This window comes from Aegilops tauschii, chromosome 5, assembly GCF_002575655.3.
Source record: "Aegilops tauschii subsp. strangulata cultivar AL8/78 chromosome 5, Aet v6.0, whole genome shotgun sequence".
Lineage (NCBI taxonomy): Eukaryota > Viridiplantae > Streptophyta > Magnoliopsida > Poales > Poaceae > Aegilops > Aegilops tauschii.
In genome coordinates, this window is record NC_053039.3 from 500,541,284 (window position 1) to 500,566,012 (window position 24,729).

General features: G+C 45.9%; 1 protein-coding gene and 1 long non-coding RNA gene across 20 annotated transcripts; both read right to left on the bottom strand.

The window, feature by feature from the left end:
• Positions 1-11,471: 11,471 nt before the first annotated feature.
• LOC109763802 (uncharacterized) lies at positions 11,472-15,262 on the bottom strand. Of its 8 annotated transcripts, none has more exons than XM_073498269.1 (3): positions 12,590-15,262; positions 12,058-12,132; positions 11,472-11,723 (listed from the first exon to the last, which is right to left on the bottom strand). In XM_073498269.1, exon 1 carries the CDS (start codon positions 13,771-13,773, stop codon positions 12,934-12,936), a length of 840 nt encoding a protein of 279 aa, XP_073354370.1. In that variant the 5' UTR covers positions 13,774-15,262; the 3' UTR covers positions 11,472-11,723; positions 12,058-12,132; positions 12,590-12,933. The 8 variants fall into 8 exon arrangements, with proteins under 8 accessions (XP_073354370.1, XP_073354369.1, XP_073354367.1 ...); XM_073498268.1 differs by having other exon boundaries at positions 11,472-11,760; XM_073498266.1 differs by having other exon boundaries at positions 11,472-11,844.
• A 4,078-nt stretch (positions 15,263-19,340) lies between these two features.
• On the bottom strand, positions 19,341-24,199 carry LOC109763805 (uncharacterized). Of its 12 annotated transcripts, none has more exons than XR_002233002.4 (9): positions 23,759-24,199; positions 23,540-23,614; positions 23,338-23,408; positions 22,596-22,692; positions 21,655-21,760; positions 21,216-21,353; positions 21,048-21,133; positions 20,006-20,191; positions 19,341-19,808 (listed from the first exon to the last, which is right to left on the bottom strand). It is a non-coding gene; the product is annotated as an uncharacterized lncRNA (long non-coding RNA). The 12 variants fall into 12 exon arrangements; XR_002233003.4 differs by having other exon boundaries at positions 23,535-23,614; positions 23,759-24,184; XR_005758113.3 differs by having other exon boundaries at positions 22,596-22,675; positions 23,759-24,181.
• Between the last annotated feature and the right edge of the window lie 530 nt (positions 24,200-24,729).

The window sequence follows — 24,729 nt, forward strand, 5'->3', positions numbered from 1 at the left end:
ACGCGCATCGCTCGGCCCCCGACCTCCCACCGTAACCGGGAACTCCCCAAAATTTTCCTCCCCCTCGCTTCTACCATGGTTTTTTCCGTCATGGACGGCCCAAAGAATGTCATGCAGCTGCGTCTCCAGCCCGCCCAGGACGAAAAGCCCATTTTCTGTCATGATTTTTTGTCATAGAAGTAGGAGCCCACCACATCTATGATGATACCGGGTTTTGTCACAATTATCGTCATAGAAGTGTCATATGTATGACAAAAAAAAATCGTTCGGCCCAAAATGCAAGGATGTGTCTTTTTTTTGTAGTGAACTATTTTATTTTTAGTGTTGGCATTACTGCATTGTGTCATTTTGTTTTTTACACAGATCGTCCCATGCAATGTGAGGTTGAAATTCAACAAGCTGACAGGAGACACTGTGACATTTGAGGCTCCTGGGGGGCCGTACACTATGGAGGTCGAGAAAGGACGCAATATGTCGCAGATTGGAGGAGATGGATGGGCCCATTTCCTTCCCGCATGTGTCTTACTGGTGGTGAGTTGATCAGCTTCTCCTTCAGAGCAGAAAGACCCAAACTTGCTGTCATTTATATCAACCTGGTGGAAGATGATGAAGATGACGAAGATGATGAAGATAATGAGGACCCACTCGATGAAGATGATGAGGACCCACTTCATGAAGCCATCGTAGCTCAAAGAATGAGGCTGAGCGAGGAGGAGGTGTGCAACCTATGGGACATATTTCCGCCACGTGATGACTTTGTCGGGGTACCATTCGTGACCCGCCTGACAAGTACCATGGTCGATCGACATGATATGGTATGTTATACTTACAAATGCAAATTACCGATGATATGCTAGTGTAGAGTCCAATGATATGCTGTGTGGAGTCCAATGATATGCTGTGTGGAATCTAGTCGATGATATTCTTTAGTGTAGAGTCCGATCACATGCTTATTAGTGTAGAATCCAAGGAACTATTAATAGTGTAGATAATCCATATATACTTATTAGTAGAATTCATGCTTAGTACAAATGTGTAGTACTGTGTCTTTTGATAGTGTAGAAATCTATACTTAATAGAAATATATTTGCAAAAGTATGTGCGAGGCTATTTATTAATTGATATGTTTTTCTTATTCAAAAATTGCCAAAGAGCCTATCTGTGAGTTGTGGTATCGAGCCTGATGAAGAAGGTTCAGCTGGACTACGCCTTACCGCAAGGGGCTCCGTCGCCACCTGTACTTACCGCATGGACACGGACGGTCGCACACACTTAAACTCAGTTGGGTGGAAGAGATTCCTCGTTGGCAAGAATCTTCATGTTGGACAGGCCATCCTAATTACTATCAGGAACACCCACCGCCCAGGCTTGCGGATGATGATTGTCGTCGATATCATCTAGAACTACATATGTGTGTGTGGCTATATCATCTAGAACTATATATGATGATCGTGGTCGATATCATCTAGAACTACATATGATGATCGTCGTCGATATCATCTAGAACTACATATGATGATCTTCGTCGATATCACCTAGTACTGCTTGAGTATGCATGTTGACTATATATGAAATTGTTATCTCGTACTCCCTCCGTTCCAAATTACTCGGCATGGTTTTTGAACTAAAACCACGGCGAGTAATTTGGGACGGAGGGAGTACTACCCAATACCTATAATGCTTTATGAAATTGATATCTAGTAGTACCTAGTATCTGGAAATTGCAGTTTATTGAAACTGAAACGGGGTAGGAAGCGGGGGGGGGGGGGGGGGGGGGGGAGGGATGATTAAAGTTATAGCAATAGCGCGGGGCTAGGAAAGCGCTACAGCTAATTAATAGTAGTGCGTTCTGGAAAAGCGCTGCTATTATAGTCAATAGTAGTAGCGCGGGTACAGACCGTGCTACTACTAACAGTTAGCTGTAGCGCCGTAGTAGTAGTGCGGCTGCCCGCACTGCTGATAGCCTTAAAACCCGCGCTACTACTAGGGTTTTCCCTAGTAGTGCCTCCTTGTTTCGGGTTGGGCCACAAGTGGCGGTCCTGATTGGTGCGGTCTGCTTGACGCCCGAATGAGTTGGACCCCCATTGACAGGTACGCTCGTCATGTCCTTCTTCGCCCACTATTGGGCCTACTACCCCTCTATTTGGCTTTGCATCTGAAAGGGGATATTGCGCCCCTACCTAGGGTTAACCAACTTCACCTACTGAAGTGCGGTGATGAGGTCACCTTGCTCGTTTGGTCATTTGCATCCCTCCTGGCAAGATCCTGCTTCCTCATTCACCAACACTCGTGAACTAGGAGAGCAACCGTGATCAAGATCATGACCAAGTTGGGCGGTGCCCCAAGCAAGTTTCACCTCCTTGGAGGCACAACAATGATTCTCTACTAAATAAAATGAAGTGAAACGTCCGATGATTTAAAAATGATGATGTAATTGAATTGCAGGCGCCTGTTTAGGCGGTGTTTACTATCGCAATGGTGTCATGCGGGAGCACACGTGATTTTTGTTCCTGCAAAAAAAACTCATAATTTGTAGAAGAGCTGGCATTAAGCTTAATTATCAGTAGAGCTCACTTAGTTGAAAGAGTAGAGGTACAATCCTATCCGTACCATCATCTAAGTCGAACTCTTCGATTACGCAAATTGGGATCCATACTTCTACCGTCTTCTTTAAAACACTAATATTTACCAGCCCATCTGTTACATGTTTACAACCCATGCACCTTCAACAGAACTGAGAATTGAATGCTCACCGGTGGTCGCTCGTGTGTGAATGGTTGCTTTCCCGTGTATATATACCACAGATGGATCTTCGACCGATGTTGTTCAACTCATTTTAACATACTTGGAGAACTAGCCTAGTATACTAGATACATCGCCTTTTTAGGAAACAGAAGTACTAGATAGGTGGCATTGAGATGATCAAATTGAGGGGATGATGAGAGAATAATCAAAAATATGTTACACCATTTATGCGGAACGAGAGATGTCAGGAACACTAGCAGAGCAAGTCTGTGATGAAGTTGAGAGATGTAAGGGAGATGTTTGACTTTAAGGTGAACGCTTCGTTAAGCTGGGATTCCTGACTACTATCGATGTGAAACTCGAAGCCCAACCAAACACGATTTTGCCCAGTTGCAAGGCCACATCCCAAAAGCAGCTTTTGATTATAAAGCCCATAACCATCTCCGGATGTACTTCAGTACCAAAGCCTCTATTTTTTCCCCAAGTCTCTTGTTAGTATTCCATGAGAGTCGCATATAAAATTGTCACCAAGAACTTCGATAATCACCGAACATACTTATTTGAGGTGACTTATTGTTAGCCTTGAGTTTGACATGCCTGGTCCATCTTCACAAACTGCTGTGTTTTGGTACACTTCCAAATAAGTGTACTTTTTCCTACATTAAGTACCGTAGACCTATTATTCCAAAATTCGCTGAACTTTGATTATACTTATATTATGTCTTTCCCATTGTTCAGTGGCCGTATTTGTACTACATAATTACTACTATTCCTATTATATGACTTGCCAGGAAGAATCGGTAATGCAAGAAAGTACAATGAAGCTTCCTTCCTTATATTTACATTTGCAACAAAAAACAACACTATGGCAGAGTGTATTTCATTTCTAGAGTTGCAAGGTCACAAACAATACAAGCAAAAGCTGGATTGAAATGTCCGCTGATTTCAAAGTTGGTAGGCATTGATTCATTGCTAAATAAAAAAATAAAAATGCCCGCTGATTTGAAGCGATGATTTGATTAAATTGCAGACACATGTTTAGTCGTTGTTTGCAATCGAAATGTTGCCATGTTTTTTAACACGGCACAAACGCAGATGCTCACATATACTCACCCCTTTAAACGCACATAGGCACACTCTACTCCTATGAGAACCTCTGAGATACTGAGTCGGCACAACATCTTGAAATTAATAAAATAAATTCAGAAAAATGTGAGCACAAAGTGTCAAGTGTAGGACTTAAACCCTAGTGGGCTGGTTCCACAAGGAACCCAACCATCTAAGCTAGACTCAGTTCGCATGTGGGAGCCATGTTTCTAGTTTATTGTAGGTGTACAAGCAACTTGTAATCTGTGTTCCCAAAAAATATAATTCATAATTCATAAAATAGATGAAATTAAGGTTAATTATCAGTAGAGCTCACTTGGTTGAAAGAGTAGAGGTACAGTCCAGTCCTATCATTACAATCTAATGAGTTAAACTCTTCGAGTACAAAAATTAGGATCCATACTTATACCATGTTATTTAAAATAACATTTACTAGTCCATATGTTGCATGTTCACAAATCACAACTCATATGTGTCTTCAACCTAAGCAAGAATTGAATGCTCATTGATGGCCACTCGTGTGAACCGTTGATTCCCATGTATATATACCACAGATGGATCTTCAACCGATGTCGTTATACTCATTTTAACATATTGGGTGCACTAGCCTAGTATACCAGAAAGGTCACCTTCATAGGAAAAAAATATTGGATAGGTGGCATTGAGATGATCAAATTGAGGGGAGGTTGAGACTTGAGAGAGGAGTCAACCATATGTTACAACATGTATGTGAAACGAGAGATGTTAGGAACAGTAGCAAAGCAAGATTATCCATTATGTCAGAGATGAAAGGGAGACGCTTGACCTTAACGCGAAGCCGTCGTTAAGCTAAGCCTCCTTTTTTTTTAAATGTGCTTTATTCATTTAAAATAATAGCTACATCCTTAATGAGGATATGAACAATATCATCCACATGCTCCTCAAACGAATCACAAGTCGGAGAGACTACTAACCTAGCTAGCTCGTGAGCAACTTTATTTGCTTCTCTACAACCACATTACTCTAGTTGTAACTGTTGGATTATGGATGGGCTTAGGCCCATATAAGACACTAATCCCTGGTTAATCTTGAGGCCCATGTATGAGATGGCAGGTGGTGGGAAGTTTAGTCCCACCTTGCTAGTTGAGGAGAGTTGAGACCCCTTTATAAGGGCTACTCTACCACTTGCCAATGGGAGCTTGGGAAGAGGAGTGGTAAACGCGCGCTCCTCCTCCTCCGCCGCCCGCCTCGCCTCGTCACGACGGGTTGCGGGAATGAGCCGAGCCGAAGCTTATTTTTGCCACTCAGGAATGAATTAATTATCTCCGGGAGCGACGACTCCATTCCCGGGAGTGCGTCGACTGTGGGCTGACTTGCGTTCCCGGGATGCGTCGGACGTGGGCCTCCGCCCAGGCCCACGACTTTCTACCCGACGGACTATATAAGAAGGCTCTGCCCAGTGGAGTGACCTAGTTCGGTTCACTCACTCCCTCTCGCATAACCTAGCCGTCATCTACTGTTCCTCACTCTGCGTTGTCTCCGGCGACCCCATCCCGACGACCGTGCACGACTGGTCGGGAGAGCAGCAGCCTCCGGAACCCTGTCGTTCGAGATCCTGCCCGGGAGAACGGCAATAAGGTTTTTGGAGAGCGTCTCGCCGCGACTGCTCCCGATCCGTCCCCAACTCCGTCCGCCTCTGCTTCCACTACTCCCCTGCATCGACACCATGGCCGACGACGCCGCAGCCAAGAAGAAGGCCACGGACGACGCCGAGGCTGCTGCTGGCGCCGCCGCGTTGGCCTGGCCAATCGGAGGGTATGATCTGTTCATCCCTCGTTTACTCGTACTTGTGCTAGCCGTATATGTGCTGCTCATAGATGGTTCACTTCTATGTTCTGTACGTGCTAGTATGCTTAGGTATCTCTATGAGATGCATACCATTTATGCCATGCTCACTGTTTACTCGTGGATTAGTCTAATCGGGAAATTGCTAATATTTCCAACAATCCAAAAACCTTATTTTAGGCACTTCTCGATTCAAGGCTTTGCTGCTACTCTGAAACCGGAAAAGTTTACCAGGACGCATTTTAAGCGTTGGCAGACAAGGACCCCCTTGTGGCTCACAACAATGAACGTGTTCTGGGTTGGTGGTGTGCCCCCGACAGAAACGATTGCTCCTGAGCAGGAGAAGGCGTTTAGGGAGGCAACCACAATCTTTGTGGGAGCAGTTTTGAGTGCGATTGGAGACAAGTTGGTTGACGCATATATTCATATGCGGGTTGCCAAAAACTTGTGGGATGCGCTCGAAGTCAAATTCGGCGCAACCGATGCTGGCAGTGAGCTGTATGCCATGGAGCAGTTCCATGATTACAGGATGGTTGATAACCGTCCTGTATTGGACCAGGCTCATGAGATACAGTGCATTGCTAAGGAGCTGGAGCTCCTGAAGTGTGAGTTACCGGACAACTTTGTCGCGGGTTGCATTATTGCAAAACTCCCTCCTAGTTGGAGGAACTTTGCTACTTCTCTCAAGCACTTGAGACGTGAATTCTCTGTTGAGGATGTCATTGGTCATCTCAGTGTTGAGCAAAACTCGAGAGCAAAAGACTCACACGTGAAAGGGGCAGAGGGTTCTTCTAGCGCCAATGTGGTGCAGAAGAACTTCCACAAGTTCAAGGGAAAGAACTCTGTCCAGCAGAATACTACCTTTAAGAAGAAGGGTAAGAAGAAAGACAAAAAGAGAGATGGCTGCTTTACTTGTGGTTCAGAGGAACATTGGGCAAACAAGTGCCCAAATAAGTACAAGAAGCCAGCACAGGACTCCAAGTCTGTGAATGTCACTCTGAGCAACAATGATGCGGCATCTGGGTATGGTAATATGTTTACCATACTTTCAGTTTGTCAGTCCACCGATTGGTGGGTTGACGCTGGGGCCAATATTCATGTGTGTGTGCTGATGTGTCTTTGTTTTCTTCTTACCAGATCGCACGAGATTGTTCCGTCCTAATGGGGAATGGCTCGCATGCTTCTGTTCACGGTGTTGGCACGGTAGATCTGAAGTTTACTTCGGGAAAGATCGTGCAACTGAAGAACGTGCAGCATATCCTCGCCATCAAGAAGAATCTCGTTAGTGGCTCCCTTCTATGTAAAGAAGGGTTTAAGTTAGTATTTGAGTCTAACAAAGTAGTTGTATCTCGGTGTGGACTATTTGTTGGAAAAAGATATGACTGTGGTGGTTTGTTCCGCCTTTCCCTGGAGGATTTCTGTAATAAAGTCGTGAACCAAATTCATTCTAATGTGAACGAATCTGAGGTTTGGCATTCACGTCTTTGTCACATAAATTTCGGTTGTATGACGCGGCTAGCTAAGATGGATTTAATCCCGAGTTTCACTTTAGCCAAAGGCTCTAAGTGCCATGCGTGTGTGCAAGCTAAGCAACCTCGTAAGCCTCACAAGCTTGCGAAGGAGAGACACCTGGCACCATTAGAGCTCATACATTAAGATCTCTGTGAGATGAATGGTGTGTTGACTAAAGGTGGAAAGAAATACTTCATGACTCTAATTAACGATTCCACTAGATTCTGCTATGTGTATTTGTTAAATACTAAGGACGAGGCTCTACACTACTTTAAAGTCTATAAGGCTGAAGTTGAGAACCAACTTGAGAAGAAAATAAAACGAGTCCGGTCTGATCGTGGTGGAGAGTACTTTTCTAATGAGTTTGATTTATTCTGTGCGGAACATGGTATTATTCATGAGAGGATGCCTCCCTACTCACCCCAGTCAAATGGGGTTCCCGAACGGAAAAACCGTACTCTAACTGATTTGGTTAACGCCATGTTAGATACATCGGGTTTATCCAAGGCATGGTGGGGGGAGGCTGTATTGACATCATGTCATGTCCTGAATAAAGTTCCCACAAAGGATAATGAGACTACTCCCTATGAGCAATGGGAAAAGAAAAGAACTACACTCTCTTACTTGCGCACTTGGGGCTGTTTGGCGAAAGTCAACGTGGCGATAACCAAAAAGCGCAAGTTGGGACCAAAGATCGTGGACTGCGTTTTTCTTGGCTATGCCAAGCATAGCGTTGGCTATACATTTCTAGTGGCGAAATCTGATGTACATGACGTGAAGGTCGGTACGATCATGGAGTCTAGGGATGCTACATTCTTTGAGGATATTTTCCCCATGAGAGATATGCAAAGCATTTCTAGACTGAAATCTGATGAGACTCCTGAACCTGCCATTCCGATGGGATACTATGAACATAAAAGTGATGAGAGTTTCATGGAGGATGACGAGGAAGCTCCTGTTAGGAGCAAGAGAAAAAGGACTGCAAAGTCTTTTGGTGATGATTTCCCCGTGTACCTCGTGGATGATGACACTCCCAGTTCCATTTCAGAAGCTTATGCATCTCCGGATGCTAACTACTGGAAGGATGCGGTCCATAGCGAGATGGATTCCATCATGGCTAATGGGACATGGGAGATCACTGATCGTCCTTATGGTTGCCAACCATTGGGATGTAAGTGGGTGTTCGAGAGGAAGCTTAGGCCCGATGGTACTGTTGAGAAGTACAAGGCTAGGCTTGTGGCCAAGGGTTATACCTAGAAAGAAGAAGAGGATTTCTTCGACACTTATTCACCTGTGGCTAGACTGGCAACCATTTGAGTATTACTCGCGTTGGTTGCCTCGCATGGTCTTCTCGATCATCAGATGGACGTTAAGACGGCTTTCCTTAACGGAGAGCTAGACGAGGAAATTTACATGCAATAGCCAGATGGCTTTGTAGTAAATGGTCAGGAAAGAAAGGTGTGCAAGCTAGTGAAATCCTTGTATGGCCTGAAACAAGCGCCTAAGCAATGGCATGAGAAGTTCAATACTACTCTGACATCTACTGGTTTTGTTGTTAACGAAGCTGATAAATGTGTATAATCGCCATGGCGGGGCGAATGTGTTATACTGTATCTGTATGTCAATGACATACTGATATTTGGGACCCACCTCAAGGTCATTGAGGAGGTCAATGCCTTTCTATCTCATAACTTTGAGATGAAAGACCTGGGCGTGGCTGATGTTATCTTAAACATCAAGCTACTGAGAAATACTGAGGGTGGAATTACACTTTTGCAATCCCACTATGTTGAGAAGATTTTGAGCCGTTTTGGATATTCGGACTGTAAACCCTCTGCAACACCATATGATCCTAGCGTGCGGATTTGAAAGTTCGAAGGCACGGCTGTAGATCAATTGAGATATTCTCTAGTGGTTGGTTCACTAATGTACCTAGCTTGTGCTACTCGTCCTGACATCTCTTTTGCTGTGTGCAAACTGAGCCGGTTTGTTTCCAATCCGGAGATGTGCATTGGCATGCTGTTGAGCGAGTGATGCGTTACTTGCAAGGTACTGCGAACTATGGAATTCACTATTCTGGGTACCCGACGGTACTTGAGGGGTATAGTGATTCGAATAGGATATCTGATGCTGATGAGATGAAAGCCACAAGTGGACATGTCTTCACACTTGGTGGTGGTGCTGTTTCCTGGAAGTCTTGCAAGCAGACGATCTTAACCAGATCGACTATGGAAGCAGAACTCACAGCATTAGACACATCATGCGTCGAAGCAGAATGACTTTGAGAGCTTTTGATGGATTTGCCGGTGGTTGGTAAACCAGTGCCGGCTGTCCTTATGAACTGTGACAATCAAACGGTGATTGCCAAGGCTAAGAGTTCAAAGGACAACATGAAATCCACAAAGCACATAAGAAGAAGGTTGAAATCTGTCAGAAAATCAAGAAACTCTGGAGTGATAGCGTTGGATTATATCCAGGCGGCTAAGAATCTGTAGACCCTTTTACGAAAGGGCTATCGCAGATTGTGATAGAAAATGCATCGAGGGAGATGGGTATGAGACCCACGTAAGTTGCCATGGGGGTAACCAACCTATGTGATCGGAGATCCCGTGAATTAGGACCTGGGAAAACAATCCAGCGGTCAACTAAGGAGAGTATCCTTAATAAACCCACTCCGTTGGAGATGCAGTAATACTCTCAATTCTGTAAGGCAGGCTGACTTTTGTTTTAATGTGTTCCAAAGCTTGTGTAAGCAAGATGCTAACCTACAGAGCATTCTTTGAGGGACACACCTATGTGAGCCCGACTACTGGTCACAGTCTATGAGATTGGGTAATCTCTAGGAAGCTCATGAGAAGGTACGAGGTATGACTAATAAGCTCCACCCGTGGGGTTTAGCCTTCGACAGCCACGAATCAACTGACAATAGGCGAAACTTCTACACGCCAAACTGACAATTCAAGACATAGTCCATTGTTCAGTTGTGAAGAAGTCTAATCCTGTTGCTCTAGGTGGAAGTTCAACTTAACAGTCTCCACTGAAATTTCTGATATATCAAACATTGTGGGGAATAGTTGACAAACTTATGTGCCTCGAGATCTGGTGGTGGATTGTTGGATTATGGATGGGCTTAGGCCCATATAAGACACTAATCCCTGGTTAATCTTGAGGCCCATGTATGAGATGGCAGGTGGTGGGAAGTTTAGTCCCACCTTGCTAGTTGAGGAGAGTTGAGACCCCTTTATAAGGGCTGCTCTACCACTTGCCATTGGGAGCTTGAGAAGAGGAGTGGTACACACGCGCTCCTCCTCCTTCGCCACCCGCCTCGCCACGCCTCGTCACGACGCGCGCGCGCGCCGCGGGTTGCGTGAATGAGCCGAGCCGAAACTTATTTTTGCCGCTCATGAACGAATTAATTAACGAGTAGCTAACAGGTGGGCCACTGTCCGAGACGTTGGACTGTGGGCTGACTTGCGTTCCCGGGATGCGTCGGTTGTGGGCCTCCGCCCAGGCCCACGACTTTCTACCCGACGGACTATATAAGAAGGCTCTGCCCAATGGAGTGACCTAGTTCGGTTCACTCACTCCCTCTTGCGTAACCTAGCCGTCATCTACTGTTCCTTACTCTGCGCTGTCTCCGGCGACCCCATCCCGACGACCATGTGCACGGCTGGTCGGGAGAGCAGCTGCCTTCGGAACCCTGTCGTTCGAGATCCTGCCCGGGAGAACGGCAATAAGGTTTTTGGAGAGCATCTCGACGCGACTGCTCCCAATCCGTCCCCAACTCCGTCCGCCTCTGCTTCCACTACTTCCTCTGCATCGACACCATGGCCGACGACGCCGCAGCCAAGAAGAAGGCCACGGACGACGCTGAGGCTGTTGCTGCCGCCCCCGCGTTGGTCTGGCCAACCGGAGGGTATAATCTGTTCATCCCTTGTTTACTCGTACTTGTGCTAGCCGTATATGTGCTGCTCATAGATGGTTTGCTTCTATTTTCTGTACATGCTAGTATGCTTAGGTATCGCTATGAAATACATACCATTTACGCCATGCTCGCTGTTTACTCGTGGATTAGTCTAATCGGGAAAGTGCTAATATTTCCAACAGTAACAGCATTCACAACGCAGGCTAATGGCTATATCACCGTAGAACAAGTTGAGAAGGAGTTCTTATGGTCAACTGGCCGAGGTAAACACCGCTCTCTAGATTTCCTCTTTACTAGATGACCCGGTTGCGCCAATGGCGCAAGAAGCGAATTAGAAAGAATGCTAGTAGTGAGTAAGTAGGAGATGTAACTGAAAATATAATACAATGTGGACTGTATTACATCATGTATTAACCACAAATCATTAAATCAATACCAGAGAACCAAATAATGTCACCACCTCTATACTAACAACCAACATTTTAGCATAAGGAGTACCACAGGAGTGTTTACTTGCACATCAGGAGTATCACAATTACAACTAAAGAGGCATTGTCCTCAGTGCTGTTCACAAGGAGAGTTTCAAGCCTCGCAACTTCTTCCTCCAGCTCTGCACATGACCCTCAATTATGAACCTCGTCCCTCATCTATGATTATTTCAAGATGAAATCAACATGCTATTTCTCACATGGAACATGTTCAGAATTTAGTCAGTCTCACTAATCTTTCAGCTACAAAGGCAGAAAGAAAAATGGCATGATTAATAACTAAAAAAACTGGAACAACAATGCTTGTAACAATAATGGCTATATTTTTATCATCAAATTTCAACAATAGATATCTCTCCTCCTATATCCCTCAAAGAGCAAAAATAACGAAATGAACTTTCATGTACACAAACACATTCAAATAAGCAAATCAGAGCAAGGCAATATGCATCATACCTTCAGGATGCTAAAATGAACCCATCAGCATACCTCCCACCTAATTTTATTGGCCCTATTTCTTCTTTCTCAAATCTGCACTCGTTCAACCAGTAATCCAATTAGTTATACATGCACACAATAATCAATAATTTCCCTTCTCCCTATTTCTAATTTGGAAAAATCACTATAATTTGCCCCCTATTTGTAGTTTACACTGAAATCTGAAACCAGTGTGTGCAAGTATATTTAAACACCCAGCCAAAAATCTGAGAAAAGCAAAATAAGAATTTGAATGCCTAATGAAAATTAAACTTGCTCTCTCTCCCTATTCTCAGCCATACATGCACCAGACAACACATATATATAGAGAGAGAGACGATCAAATAATTTTATAGGTCCTCCTTGACTTGGCCGCTTCGAGCTGTGCTAGAATCGATGGGATGGCAGAACACCTTTTTTAGTACAAGCACACTGCAAGCCACCATCCACCCTTGCTTATTAATGAAATAAATAAAGTATTCCAAGAACATGGATCAGTTATAAAAAGTACCGATATCATGTATCCCTTGGCCTGAGCTTGCTGGTGGGTGCATCCACGGCGCCGGGAGCGTTGTTGAGGCCAACGAATTTGTGCCGTAGGCACGGCGCTGGACTGAACACAACATCTTAGAGCATCTCCAGCCGAGCCCCCAGGAACGCCCCCAGGCCACTTTTTTAGCATCGGTGGCAAAAAATCCTCCCACTCCCGCTCCCAAAGCGTCACTTTTCACCGGCTTTATAGAAAAATAGCGCCGGTAGTCCCACCACGAACCCAGCCCCCCGGGGGGCAGCTGGGCGTGCCGGCGCCACTTTTTTGCCTCCTGTGGCCCACCTGCAGCCACTCCCCCGTCGCTTTCACCACTTTCTCCTCGCAGAGCCCCCACCTTCCCTCTCTCTCCGTCCGCTTTCTCTCTCGCCATGCCCGGTGCCTTCCCACAGCTCCCGCCGCGTCGCCGCCGCGCCCGGCCGCGCGCGCCGCCCCGCCCCGGTGCCTTCCCGCAGCTCAGGCCCACCGCGTCGCCGCCGCGCCCGGCTGCGCGCGCCGCCCCGCCCCGGTGCCTTCCCGCAGCTCAGGCCTGCCGTGTCGCCGCCGTGCCCGGCCATGCGCGCCACACCGCCAGCCATCTGCGGCCGCACCCCGCGTCGGGTCGCCGCGCCCGGCCTCCACCCCTCCGCGCCGCGCCGCCACCCCTCTGCGCCGCGCGCCCGGAAGCGCGCCCGGCCTCCCGCCAGCCAGCCCGCGCCACCCCTCTGCGCCGCGCGCCCAGCCGGCTCCGGGATGCAGAAGCGCATGGCCTCCTCGAGCCAGGCGGGGGGCAGAAGCGCAGTGCGGAGGCTCCACGGGCGGAGCCGGACGGACAACGCGGTCGCGGCAGCTGGGGCGTCCGCGTGCTTGAGGGCACGGCCTGGGCGAGGGGGCGGGCGCGGAAGCGGGCGCGGACGGGCGAGCGCGCCCGCGGGAGCGCGCGGCCTGGGAACGCGGGAGTGCGCGGCCGGCGAGCGGGCGCGGCCTGGGCGGGCGCGGACGGGCGAGCGGCCGAAGATGCTGAGCCGGCTGCCGCCGCTGCCGGCGAGGTCGGGTGGAGAGGAGGCGGAGCAGAAGCAGGTGGCCATGGAGGTGGAGGCGGCATGGCGAGGCAGAGAGGAGACGAGCCGTTGGGGGAGGGCAACGAGTGGAAGTTTCTTCACCCCCATGTCAGAAGTATCACCGGCAGCCCCCCAAGCGGCGAAAAAAATGCCTCCTGAGGGGCTCAACGGCTGGAGATGCTCTTACAATGGAGAAAGAGGCGACAATAATCAATATAGCAGCAGAAGTAGTCGCCCAGCCAACAGAGCAGCAGATAAAAAGGCAAGGCAATGCAAGTACAACAGGACCTGTAGAATAGAATGAATTAGAAACCTACATGACAGACCGTGTTTAATAGAGCTGTAAAGAGCAAGCACAAACATTGTTAGGCAAAGCAGCAGATAACAAGCCAACCAAAGAGAGAAATCAACCTACTACCCAGCCGGACGATCAACCTAGAAGCACATCATAGTTGGAATCAGAGGCTTACAAAGGAATAAGAAGCAGCAGACGGCAATGTATGAAAACAGTAAGCACATGGTCTACTGGATTCTGCAACCCATAGATTATTTATTTGCTAGTTAACTTCCCTTTATTATAAGTGGGCAACAAGCATTACTCTTTGCATATATAAACAGTAAGCAGGTGATCTGTTGGATTCTATAACACATATGTTACACCTTTCCTTTATCAGTAAACAGCTACCATTGGTTTGGGCATACATAAACAATAAGCAGCTACCATTGGTTTGGGCATACATAAACAATATAATACAAAAACAAGTATTCTCTGGAAGGATATATTCATAGATATATCAAATAGACATAGTATACGTTCCAACGATAATGTCATACCTGTAGAAGAGACATAGCCTCAAGAAACGGTGCTCCAAATGAATGTTGTCATATTTGTCCATAGTAAATAATCCATTACAGCAGAAATCAGAAGCCAACATCAGTGTGGTTCGCAATAAGAGGAGGCCATTCTTGTCACATCCCTAGTTTTGGTTTACTCTAGGCTAGCTAGTCATGTGTGCATCATGTTTAAATTTCAATGAATTTGAAATGGGGACATGTGAAAGCCTCAGAAATCATTTCTGAAAAAGACCAGATAAAAATTGCTTCAAATAGGTCCAAGAAAATGTTCATGTTTCTCTATGAAAATATTGGCCAGAATTAAAATTCAAACCAATATTTTTAGGAGCTCATAAATATTTATTTTGGGCATTTGAAGCTAATGCAATAACTATTTGCATTGGATTTATATTTGCTATATATCGAATATGTGTCCAATAATTCTGAGAAATTGTGAGGGGCTTTGGGATAATCCTTTTAGTCCCTGCAAAATTATCAGAAGAAAGCAAAATGGTTTAGTGCTTAAAACTAAATCAAAACAAATAACAGAAAAAGAAAACAGAAAACAGAAATGAAAAAGGAGTCTTACCTGGCGCTTACCTGGCCTGGCCCAGCACGGCCCAGCCCACTGGCCTGGTGCCAGTCATCGCCTACCTCTGCCAGTAGGTAGAGGAGGGACACCGCGACACCGCCGAGCTCGCCACGCCTCCTCCTGCTTCCGCCGCTTTTGGAGCCAGCCCCGAGTGCCACGCACTCCCTCTCGACCCCCTCGCTCTCTCCCTGGACCCCCTCCCCCTCCTCTGCTCTTCCCCGAGCTCACCCGAGAGCGACCGCCACCGCCGTTCGCTGCCACCGTGCCCAGAGCCACCCCCTCACCCTTCCGCCATGCCCAAAGGCTCCGCCCCGACTCCACGGAGCTCCAAGACGAACCACACGCCCGCGGGACGCCCGAAGCGACTCCATCATCTTCATCTTCGCCGTCGGCCGCCGGAGATCTCCCTCGCTGCCCCGCTCGCTCCAGCCTCTTCCTGAGCTCGCCAACCCCTCCGTTCGATCCGCTGTGAGCTTCTGCATCGATTCCCTCCCCCTCTCTCCTGGTTTTTTCCCTCCCGCTAACACCGTTGCCCGTCGCGGCCGAGAGCTCGGCTCCGCCGGCCATGTCGCCGCCGTGGCCACTGTCACATAGAGCTGCAACCGAGCACATAGCCGTGCTCAGCGCAACGCCAGAAGCCCAAAACCCCCTCCAGCTGCTCCTGCCGTGCTTCGCAACACCGAAACCGCCGAGACCCGAACTCCGGCCGCCGCATTCGTGCTCGCCGTCGTCGACTCAGACCACCCCAGCTCCTCCCGCTTGGCCTACCAGATGCGCGCGAGCCCCAGCTACGCGTAGGACCAAACCGCGGTCGATTTGGTCGACCGTGGGCAAATTCCGAGCCCCTCCGCCGTCTCGGGCTTCACCGGCGACGAGCCATGGACCAAGTCCGGCGGGTTTGACCCTGCTTGACCGGGGTTTGACTTCCCCCCTGACCCACTGACGTGTGGGCCGCCCTTGTTAATTATTAGCTAGGTTAGTTTAGTGCTAATTAACCTAGATTAGTGCTTAACCTAACACTGTTAAGTTAGTTATGACACTGACACGCGGGGCCCACAGGTCAGGTTTGACCTGGACCGCCCCCGTTGACCTGATGACGTCACCCTGACGCAATAAAGAATTTACTGGATTTATTCTTGTATAGGAAATTCCAGAAAATCCTATAAACTTCTAAAAATCATAGAAAATAATCTATAGCTCAGAATGAAAAGATTTATATATAAAAATGATCAGAAAAATCCAATCTATCCATCTGTACTGGTTTCATGCATGTTAGAGCAACCTAACCATGCTGTTTAGATGAAACAAGATAATGCACTTATATGACTCTATAAAATGGGTTTGCATTTGAATCTTTGGTTCAAATGGACTCATCTCCATCTGTTGTAGCTTGCATTAGCCCAAAACACATTCATATTGCCAAGTCATGATCATGCATCATATTGTGCATTGCATTGATTGTATTTCTTCTCTGTTGCCGGTATTTGTCCCCTCTCGGTAGACGATGTTCCGGCGTTGTGATCATTGACACTAATGAAGACTCAATGCCATCTTCAGAAGTGCCAGGCAAGCAAAACCCCCTTGTTCATTCCGATACAATCCCACTCTCTCGCTCCTGCTCTCTTTTATTGCATTAGGACAATAACAATTCATCTGTTACATGTTGCGGTAGTTGAACCCCTTTCCTCTGCATGACCTGTCATTGCCACAGTAAATAGATGAAACCCACTAGCATGAGTAGGAGTTGTTTGAGCCCTGATGTGCCTACTCATTCATGCCTGTTTGTCATGCCTGCTATTGCTTAGAGTTGTGTCAGGTCTGATTCATCAGGGATGAATTGTAATGTGGTGAACATGTCCTACTGTTGAGAGCTAAGTGTGTGAACACGATTTGGTAAAGGTAGCGATGAGAGGCCATGTAGGAGTACATGGTGGGTTGTCTCATTGCAGCCGTCCTCAGGAACTGAGTTCTGTGTTTGTGATCCATGAACAGTTACTACCACACATTGAAATGCTTAAGTGCCCCTCTCGACTTATTAATCAACTTGATCTCTGTCCAGGAGTTGCAACTAGTTTCTGGTGTTTGTAGGTTGTGTTAGTAGTCTACCAAGTGGTACCCGATACAGGTGGGCTTGGGACAGACTAGGCACCGTGGCATGGTGTACCAAGCGTAGATCCATCCGTCGAGGTGGGCTTGGGAACCCTGCACACATCGTTTGGGGCCGTGAGCGACACCCCGGCCGGATCTCCTTGCGGATGGAACCCGAATAGGCGATAAACCTGGACGAGAGACTTGTGTGGTTAGTCAGGTCGTGGCCGACTCCCTCGCCAGGCTTCCGCTTGAAGGTTGCCGAGGTACACGACGTGTACATGGTGGTAAGTGGCGAGAGCGTGTGTGACGAAGTACACCCCTGCAGGGTTAATATGATCTATTCGAATAGCCGTGTCCGCGGTAAAGGACTTCTGGGTTGCCTGTACAGTTCATAGACAAGTGAAAGTGGATACTCTAAAATGCGCAAGATAAGCGTGAGTGCTATGGATGGCCTTCTCGTAGGGAGACGGGAGCGGATCCATAGTGGTGTATTGATATGGTGAATATGTGGACTCGTGTGCGCCACCTCAAAAGAGTTACTTGCAGTCATAGTTTAGGATAGCCACCGAGTCAAAGCTGGCTTGCTGCAGTCAAACTCCACCACCCCCTTTGTTGATACCGATGCATATGTAGCTAGTTCTGATGTAAGTCTTGCTGGGTACATTTGTACTCACGTTTGCTTATTTTATGTTTTGCAGAGAGATTTCAGGCTCGCTAGTAGTTCCGCGTGGACTTCGACGTTTAGCTTGTTACCTCAGCTACGATCTTGTACCCTTGGGAGGGTCTTGTAGATTGTCAAGCTTCTCAGCCTTTTTCATTTGTAGATGTCTGTACTCAGACATGTTAAGCTTCCGCATGTGCTTTGACTTGTATGCTCTGAATGTTGGGTCATGAGACCCATGTTTGTAATATCTCGCTCCTCGGAGCCTAATGAATAAATACTCTGAGTCGTAGAGTCTTGTTGTGATGCCATGTTGTATTTGCACATATCGAGCATATTGTGTGTATGATTGAAATGTTTGGTATGTGTGGGATCCGACAACCTAGTTGTTTATCCTTGGTAGCCTCTCTTATGGGGAAATGTAGTCTTGTGCTTCCATGAGCCATAGTAGTCCGCTACAGCCCGGTTCACCGGAGTCCTGCTAGCCCAGCACTACTGCTCCGGAACACTTGACTGGCCGGCATGTGATTCACTTCGTTCCTGTGTCTGTCCCTTCGGGGAAATGTCACACGGTGACATCCGGAGTCCTGCCTAGCCTGCTACAGCCCGGTTCACCGAAGTCCTGTTAGCCCAGTGCTACAGCCCAGATTCGCACGCTGCTGACCGACATGCTCAATGTTGATTCATGTATGCCTGTCCCCGTAAGTTAGTGCCACTTTGGGTTCACGACTAGTCATGTCGGCCCGGGTTCTCTGTCATATGGATGCTAGCGACAACTATCATATACATGAGCCAAAAGACGCAAACGATCCCGGGCCATGGTAAGGCGACACCCGTGGGAATACCGTGTGTGAAGCCGCAAAGTGATATGAGGTGTTACCGGCTAGATCGATGTGACTTGAAATCGGGGTCCTGACAATTCTGTTCATGCCTAGCAGTAGCACAACAGCGACTCAAAGACAACCTACTTTACATGGCAAAAGATCCAAGTAAGAAGAAAATCTAATGTCATATCTTACTATATGGATACACTTGAGTTGTTATAAATACTTAGGAATTCAGAATGGCAAATTTAAGCAAGAAAATCACACTGGAGCTGTTATATTTACTTAGGAATTCAGATTATTACGTTTCCTATAGAGGCCCTATAACCTGAATAAACATAGCTGCACATAAGATCAAGTAAAAAAAAGCTTTAGTAAATTCATGAAAGGCAGATGTGAAGATAAAAGGCATGACAGAACTGTCCAGATTTTGTATCAGCCAGTCATATATACAGGACCAAGAAGGCTGCACCCAAAGTTTGATATTTCAATCAGCTTAATTATTTGGCACACATCTTTGACACAGCCCTGCCTTGAACTGTGTTCTGCGCCGCAGAAAACACAAACTAAAATTGATAAAGTTGAGACAAATAAGGGTACATATATTGCATCAGTAAACAAATAACAATAGAATGTACTTTTATGTAGAATTAAAAGTGTGGAGAGAAAATAAATAAACCCGAGAGAAAACTATCTATTAGTCCTCATAAATCAAAACACAACATGTTCAGGCTTTCTCAGTCAACAGTCTACTCAAATGTAATTAATATATAGCCGATCAATGACAAAGACACGTGCCAAAACATGCCGACCAAAATAAAGAGGTATAAAGCCTATTTTAAATCCATGAATGGTTACAAAGTTGCATCAATCTACTACATTAAATATATAATGGCAGTTCTGGATGTTGCTTAACATGGAGCATAGTTTGATGGTGCAGTGCAACCTCATAAACTCTGCATACAACAACCTGTAAAGAAATGTGAACCAAAATAAAGTGTCATTGCTTCAAATGATATAAAATACCAGAACGCCATTTCTTCATATCCCATCTCTCGAACAGAGGCATGCCGAATCCTTCCAGTAAGAGGTTGCCAGTGCATACATCAAGCCATCGGCGAAAAGAACCGGAGAGACCAACCTGCAAAAATAATTGCAATTCTTTTACAACAACGAATCTTGTGCAAGCAAATGACGTGAAGGGAACAAAAGATAAGCAATCAACATGGTCAATGAGCAGTCAATGAGCAAAGGTGCTCCAGGGCAGAAGGAACTACACACGAACTCGTGGAGAAGCAACCTGAAATTGGTAAAACAAAGTGGCAGCTAGAAACTAACCTGAACTAATAAGAACATGCCATGGTCAGCCATCACCCAAGCATGAGAAACAAATACGGGGCATTTTTTTAGTGATGCAGGGTCACGGCCTTGTTGGTGAGGTCCGCAACTCCTTCTCCGGTCCTCTCTGCTCTCCTCTGCCTCATCTCATAACTACTTCTACTAATTGTTGATTGGGCTCGGTTGCTGTCAAAATCAAGACAATTGCATTCAAGCACAACGCAGTACCTTATTCAAGAAAGAGCAACACGCCTTAAATACAATACAGTAGGTGTATCAACTAAATCCCATGGTCACACCTAAAAACTTAGGAAAAGTATGTAGTCCATGCCCCAATTATAAATACTCTGTTCTCACCTTAAACTATCACAAAAGAGACAAATAAAAATACAACTGCTAATATAAATGCAGACCAGTGCACACCATATTAGGTGAAGATTTCCAAAGACAAGCAACCAGATCAGTTTATTTTTTGCGGGTAAGCAACCAGATCAGTTTAGTTGCACACAGCATGCATGTTCATCCAACTACTTCCATAAACAGTTGAATTACGCTTTCATAAACTCATTCCCACCAATCCATCCATTATGAGTAAACAGCAACCACTACCCAATTGCTTATCAAGAATGACCCAAAGCAACAAACTGAACATAATTTTATTACCACACCGTTTTGAAATCTTTTTCTTTTTTAAGCAAATCAAGCCTGCTCCTTTTCTTTTTTGGTTAAAGCTAGGTCGGTGAGCTTGGAGAAGAAAAGCAATTAATAAATTTACCCAAAATAAATTATCTTCTTATCTGCTTTAATGGAACATAGTAAGAATGTGCCGTTGCTGTCTGTGTTAACAAGCAAGGTAAGCAAGAAAAGCAATATATAAATTTAATTGTTGCGCCATCGGCGCAAGAAGCCAATTAGAAGAGATAATTATAATCTGTTATAGTCAACAAGCAAGGTAAGCAAGATTTCAGTAACCAGCATTAAAGAGCCAAATAACACAGTACAACTGCCGACCAATGATTTTGATTTAAGAGAGATCTCCTACCTCTTAGGCTAGGTTTGGTCAGACTGCACGTTCTTCTCATCTCCAGTAACCACAACATCAGCGTTCTCACCATCCAGCTTAGTTTCCTATTTTCATGTGGGGATGGTCATCAGTGGAAGAAATTTGTAACAGGGAAAAACAGTAGTTGAATTTAACAGAAGCACTAACATCTGCCTTGGATATAGGTCAATAGCATCTTCAGCTGAAGCACTTTCTCTAGTATCGACAGAAGCCGACACAGGAACCTTGGCTTTGGAAGGTTAAGTGAACAGCTTGCGATGGTCGTTCGTAGGGCAGGGTGATTTGCTGCATTAGAATGCAAAAGCACATAAGGCGTAAGCAATCTAAAAGGAACTCCAACAAGCCCAAGAAAAACTATGTGTTAGAATTAATTACAAGTATGCACTACCGTACATAGTCTCAAACCAGTGGAAGAAGACTTAACTATACATGTGCAGTTACTTATGTAAGGCCCTGTTTGTTTGGGCTTATACTTCAGATTTTGCAGCTTTTACACTTTGGCTTAAAAAATGCACAAGTTCTTTGAAAATTGGTAAAAAAGGATGACCAAATAAAACTAAAAAGGAATAATCAGGGGAATCAAAACCTTTAGCCGGTGTAGTTTCCTGACTGCTCTGATGCTTTCTCTTGTAACAGCACCTTCAGGCCAATTTAGACGTGTCCCTCGCCTAAAATATTTCTGAGCTGATAAACTGCATATTCCAAGGAATACAATGACATCTGAGTATAAATTAAATGCAAGAATAAACAGAGAATTGGATGCAGCACTCAATAGCATATTATTAACTTAAGTGTTGCTATTTAAGCTTACATAATGATGTACAGAGATGTATGGAAGTTCAAAACAGATTTATTCTTCAGTATTTTTTAAAGAAAGTGGCATTAGCAGAAACAACATAAAAAAATATGTTTGGGAGAGCATCCCCACATGTTAATATGTTCTGGAGAAACATCCCAGCAGATGCTTGCCAAATTTACCTTTACGAGCAACATCTATAAATCAATAACAGAAGAGATGCAAGCCGAAACTACTTCTGAGTAGCAAACCAGTGAACAACTATAAACCGTAGAACTTAGGGAACCACAGCCAAAAAAAATGTGACTGCGCGTAAAAATAAAAGAAATATTTCTTTGCAGGTAGGACGTGCCAGAGTTCTTCAAAACATTTGATGCAGAAGATTTAGTGCAAAGGAGAAAGATATATATTTCACTCTCAAACATATATATAGCCAAAGGTTATCCCAGCATCAAAAGTTCCCACGTGTTGTGGGGGCCTGGGAAAGGGAATTATTAGGTTCTTAGGCAGCATTTCCTGTTTGGTTTTTTAAGGATACTGACTCAAGCCCCGGACTTCCAGGATACAAGTGGAGATACTGCCATTCTCTTGAGAAACAAGCCCAATAAAAAGGGCTTGGTTCCAAAAGTAATCCTGGACCTCCAGGACACAGATGGAGATAATTTGTTTGTTAATGATAGCTTAACGAGAAATTAAAAAATGATAATCAAATTAATGGTATAAATACGAACCTAGCCTCCCGTATCATGTGCTCTGGTACGGGTCCCAAAACCCTCTCCATCATTGCTAGGTGTTCCAGGTTCTCATGTGTCTGAAACAATGCCTCCCCTTATAAATGTTTAGGGTTAGGACCATATATCAAGGTAAAAGAGGAAAGACAGGCATCACAAGCAATCTAACCGAGCATAGCTCAACGAGGATGCAACCAACACTCCAACCAACACTGGTATACCCAAACCCCAATCAGATGAGTCAGAGAACTATTGAAAAAGAATACCATCTCTAAAGAAGAATGCAATTCTAAAAATGCTTGGAGATTCTTGTTAGTCTTAATAAACAGCCCTTTTCTCAAAGAATTATATAAGAACACGCTTCACTTCAGATCCAAGACATGATGTACTTTCTCCAAATGGTGCTAGCTAACAACACCTTCATACTCTAGAAAGAACCCAAGAGAAATAAGCTCCATGCACCACCCAGGTAAACCAGAATGGAAACCACCATATACATTTTCTATGTATCACATATACTCATCAAAGAAAACCACCATATACCGGGTTCTTATCAATGCTATTGTTTGCTATCAATATATCTATTAAAACTCTCCTACCTGATGAGAGGAAAATGACACTACAGGATGGGGTCTGATGGCATAAAGAAACCATCATGATTGCACAGATAGCAGCCCCTGATTAATGCGAATATGAGAGAGAAATGGGAGCAGAGTGGGCTGTAAGTACAAAGAAAACTAACCTTAGGTAAGTTGCTCACTAATGATGCAGAATCTAGAGGTACACACTGATGATGCAGAACCTGGAGGACACCTGGTCATATACACTCCGTCAGTATCTACCTCCTCTATAGGTGAAGATCTGATTTTACTCTGAATCAAAGAGCAGCCCCTTGAAGATAGGAAAATGTATGCAATTAATTGTCAGATTAGGAATTACCTCACCTTTGCTCTGTTGCTAGTCAACCAAATTGACTCTGGTGTGCGGCCGCAAATGTGGTGCTATGGCCAAGGAAAAAGCTACAGAGAAGGAAGACGAAACCAGTGAAGAAGGGATCTAAGTTTTCTGCTGAGTATAGGAAAATCTATGGAGATTCATTGTTATAATCAAAATAAAATCAACAACACACGAATAGTAAAGAAGAGGATGGAAGAAGAACAAACCTCAATGACATGAACGGAGCAGAGGAAGCAAACTCGTTGCCTCGGACCTGAGGGCGACGTGAGGAGGCAGGGGAGGAGGAGCCGCTGGCGAGCAGGAGGGATGGAAAGAGGGAAGAGGGAAGACGGCGCCGGCGGATCACGCGTCTCCTCGTACTCCTCCGGATAGAGCTCTTCAGGCAGTACAACACGGGCGCGCCACGCAGCCGGACAGCAAGCTCTGCCGCCCGCGCGCGCACGCCAACGTCCACGTCGATGGCGAAGAGGAGGAAGGCGGCGAACCAGCCGTGGGGGTCGACGGTGGCGGCGGGGGGAGAGAGAAAGAGAGGGAGGGGGTGAGGACGAGCGGGGAGCCGCCGGGGACCGGGGGGGCTGAGGTGGGGAGGCGGCTAGGGTTGAGAAGGTGCACGCGCCTGGGGTGTCGCTGCCTGCTTCTCCACCAGCGGCTATAATTTATACCCCTACACGTAAAAAGACTAAAATGCCTCGGCGGGGCATAAAATTTACAGACGGTGGCAGCAATACTGTTCATGGCGATTTAGGGGCGACTTGGCCAGCATGGTCCTGTCTACGACTTCTTGGTTTATATGTTCAATGATAGCACTCTACATGGTTCATTCCCCCGCCAAAACGAAAGAAATCCAGCTTTGTTTTTTAGACCGCAAGTTATGTTGGAACTCTGATATATTCACTCTGGACCGAGACCTACACTGCGATTTTCTGGAGCCATGTGCATGCCCATGGACACTTTTCATGCCTAGATTAAAATTAGCTATGAAATTATTTGCCGCGTGTATAACATCGGCGACTTCTAACCCATGGAACTCTGTTGTGCGACCAGGAGGGGCTATGATCGACGACGGACACAGGGACGGCAAACGTAGATACTGGTTCCCGTGCGTCACCCTCAGCTCCGAGCCTCCGGTTCCGAAGCAAAGTCATAATATAACCGTGCTGTCGTATTTTTTACCCTT

Coding starts and splice junctions, on each gene's coding strand:
- LOC109763802 (XM_073498269.1), bottom strand. CDS start 13,773: ATGGGGGTGAAGAAACTTCCACTCGTTGCCCTCCCCCAACGGCTCGTC.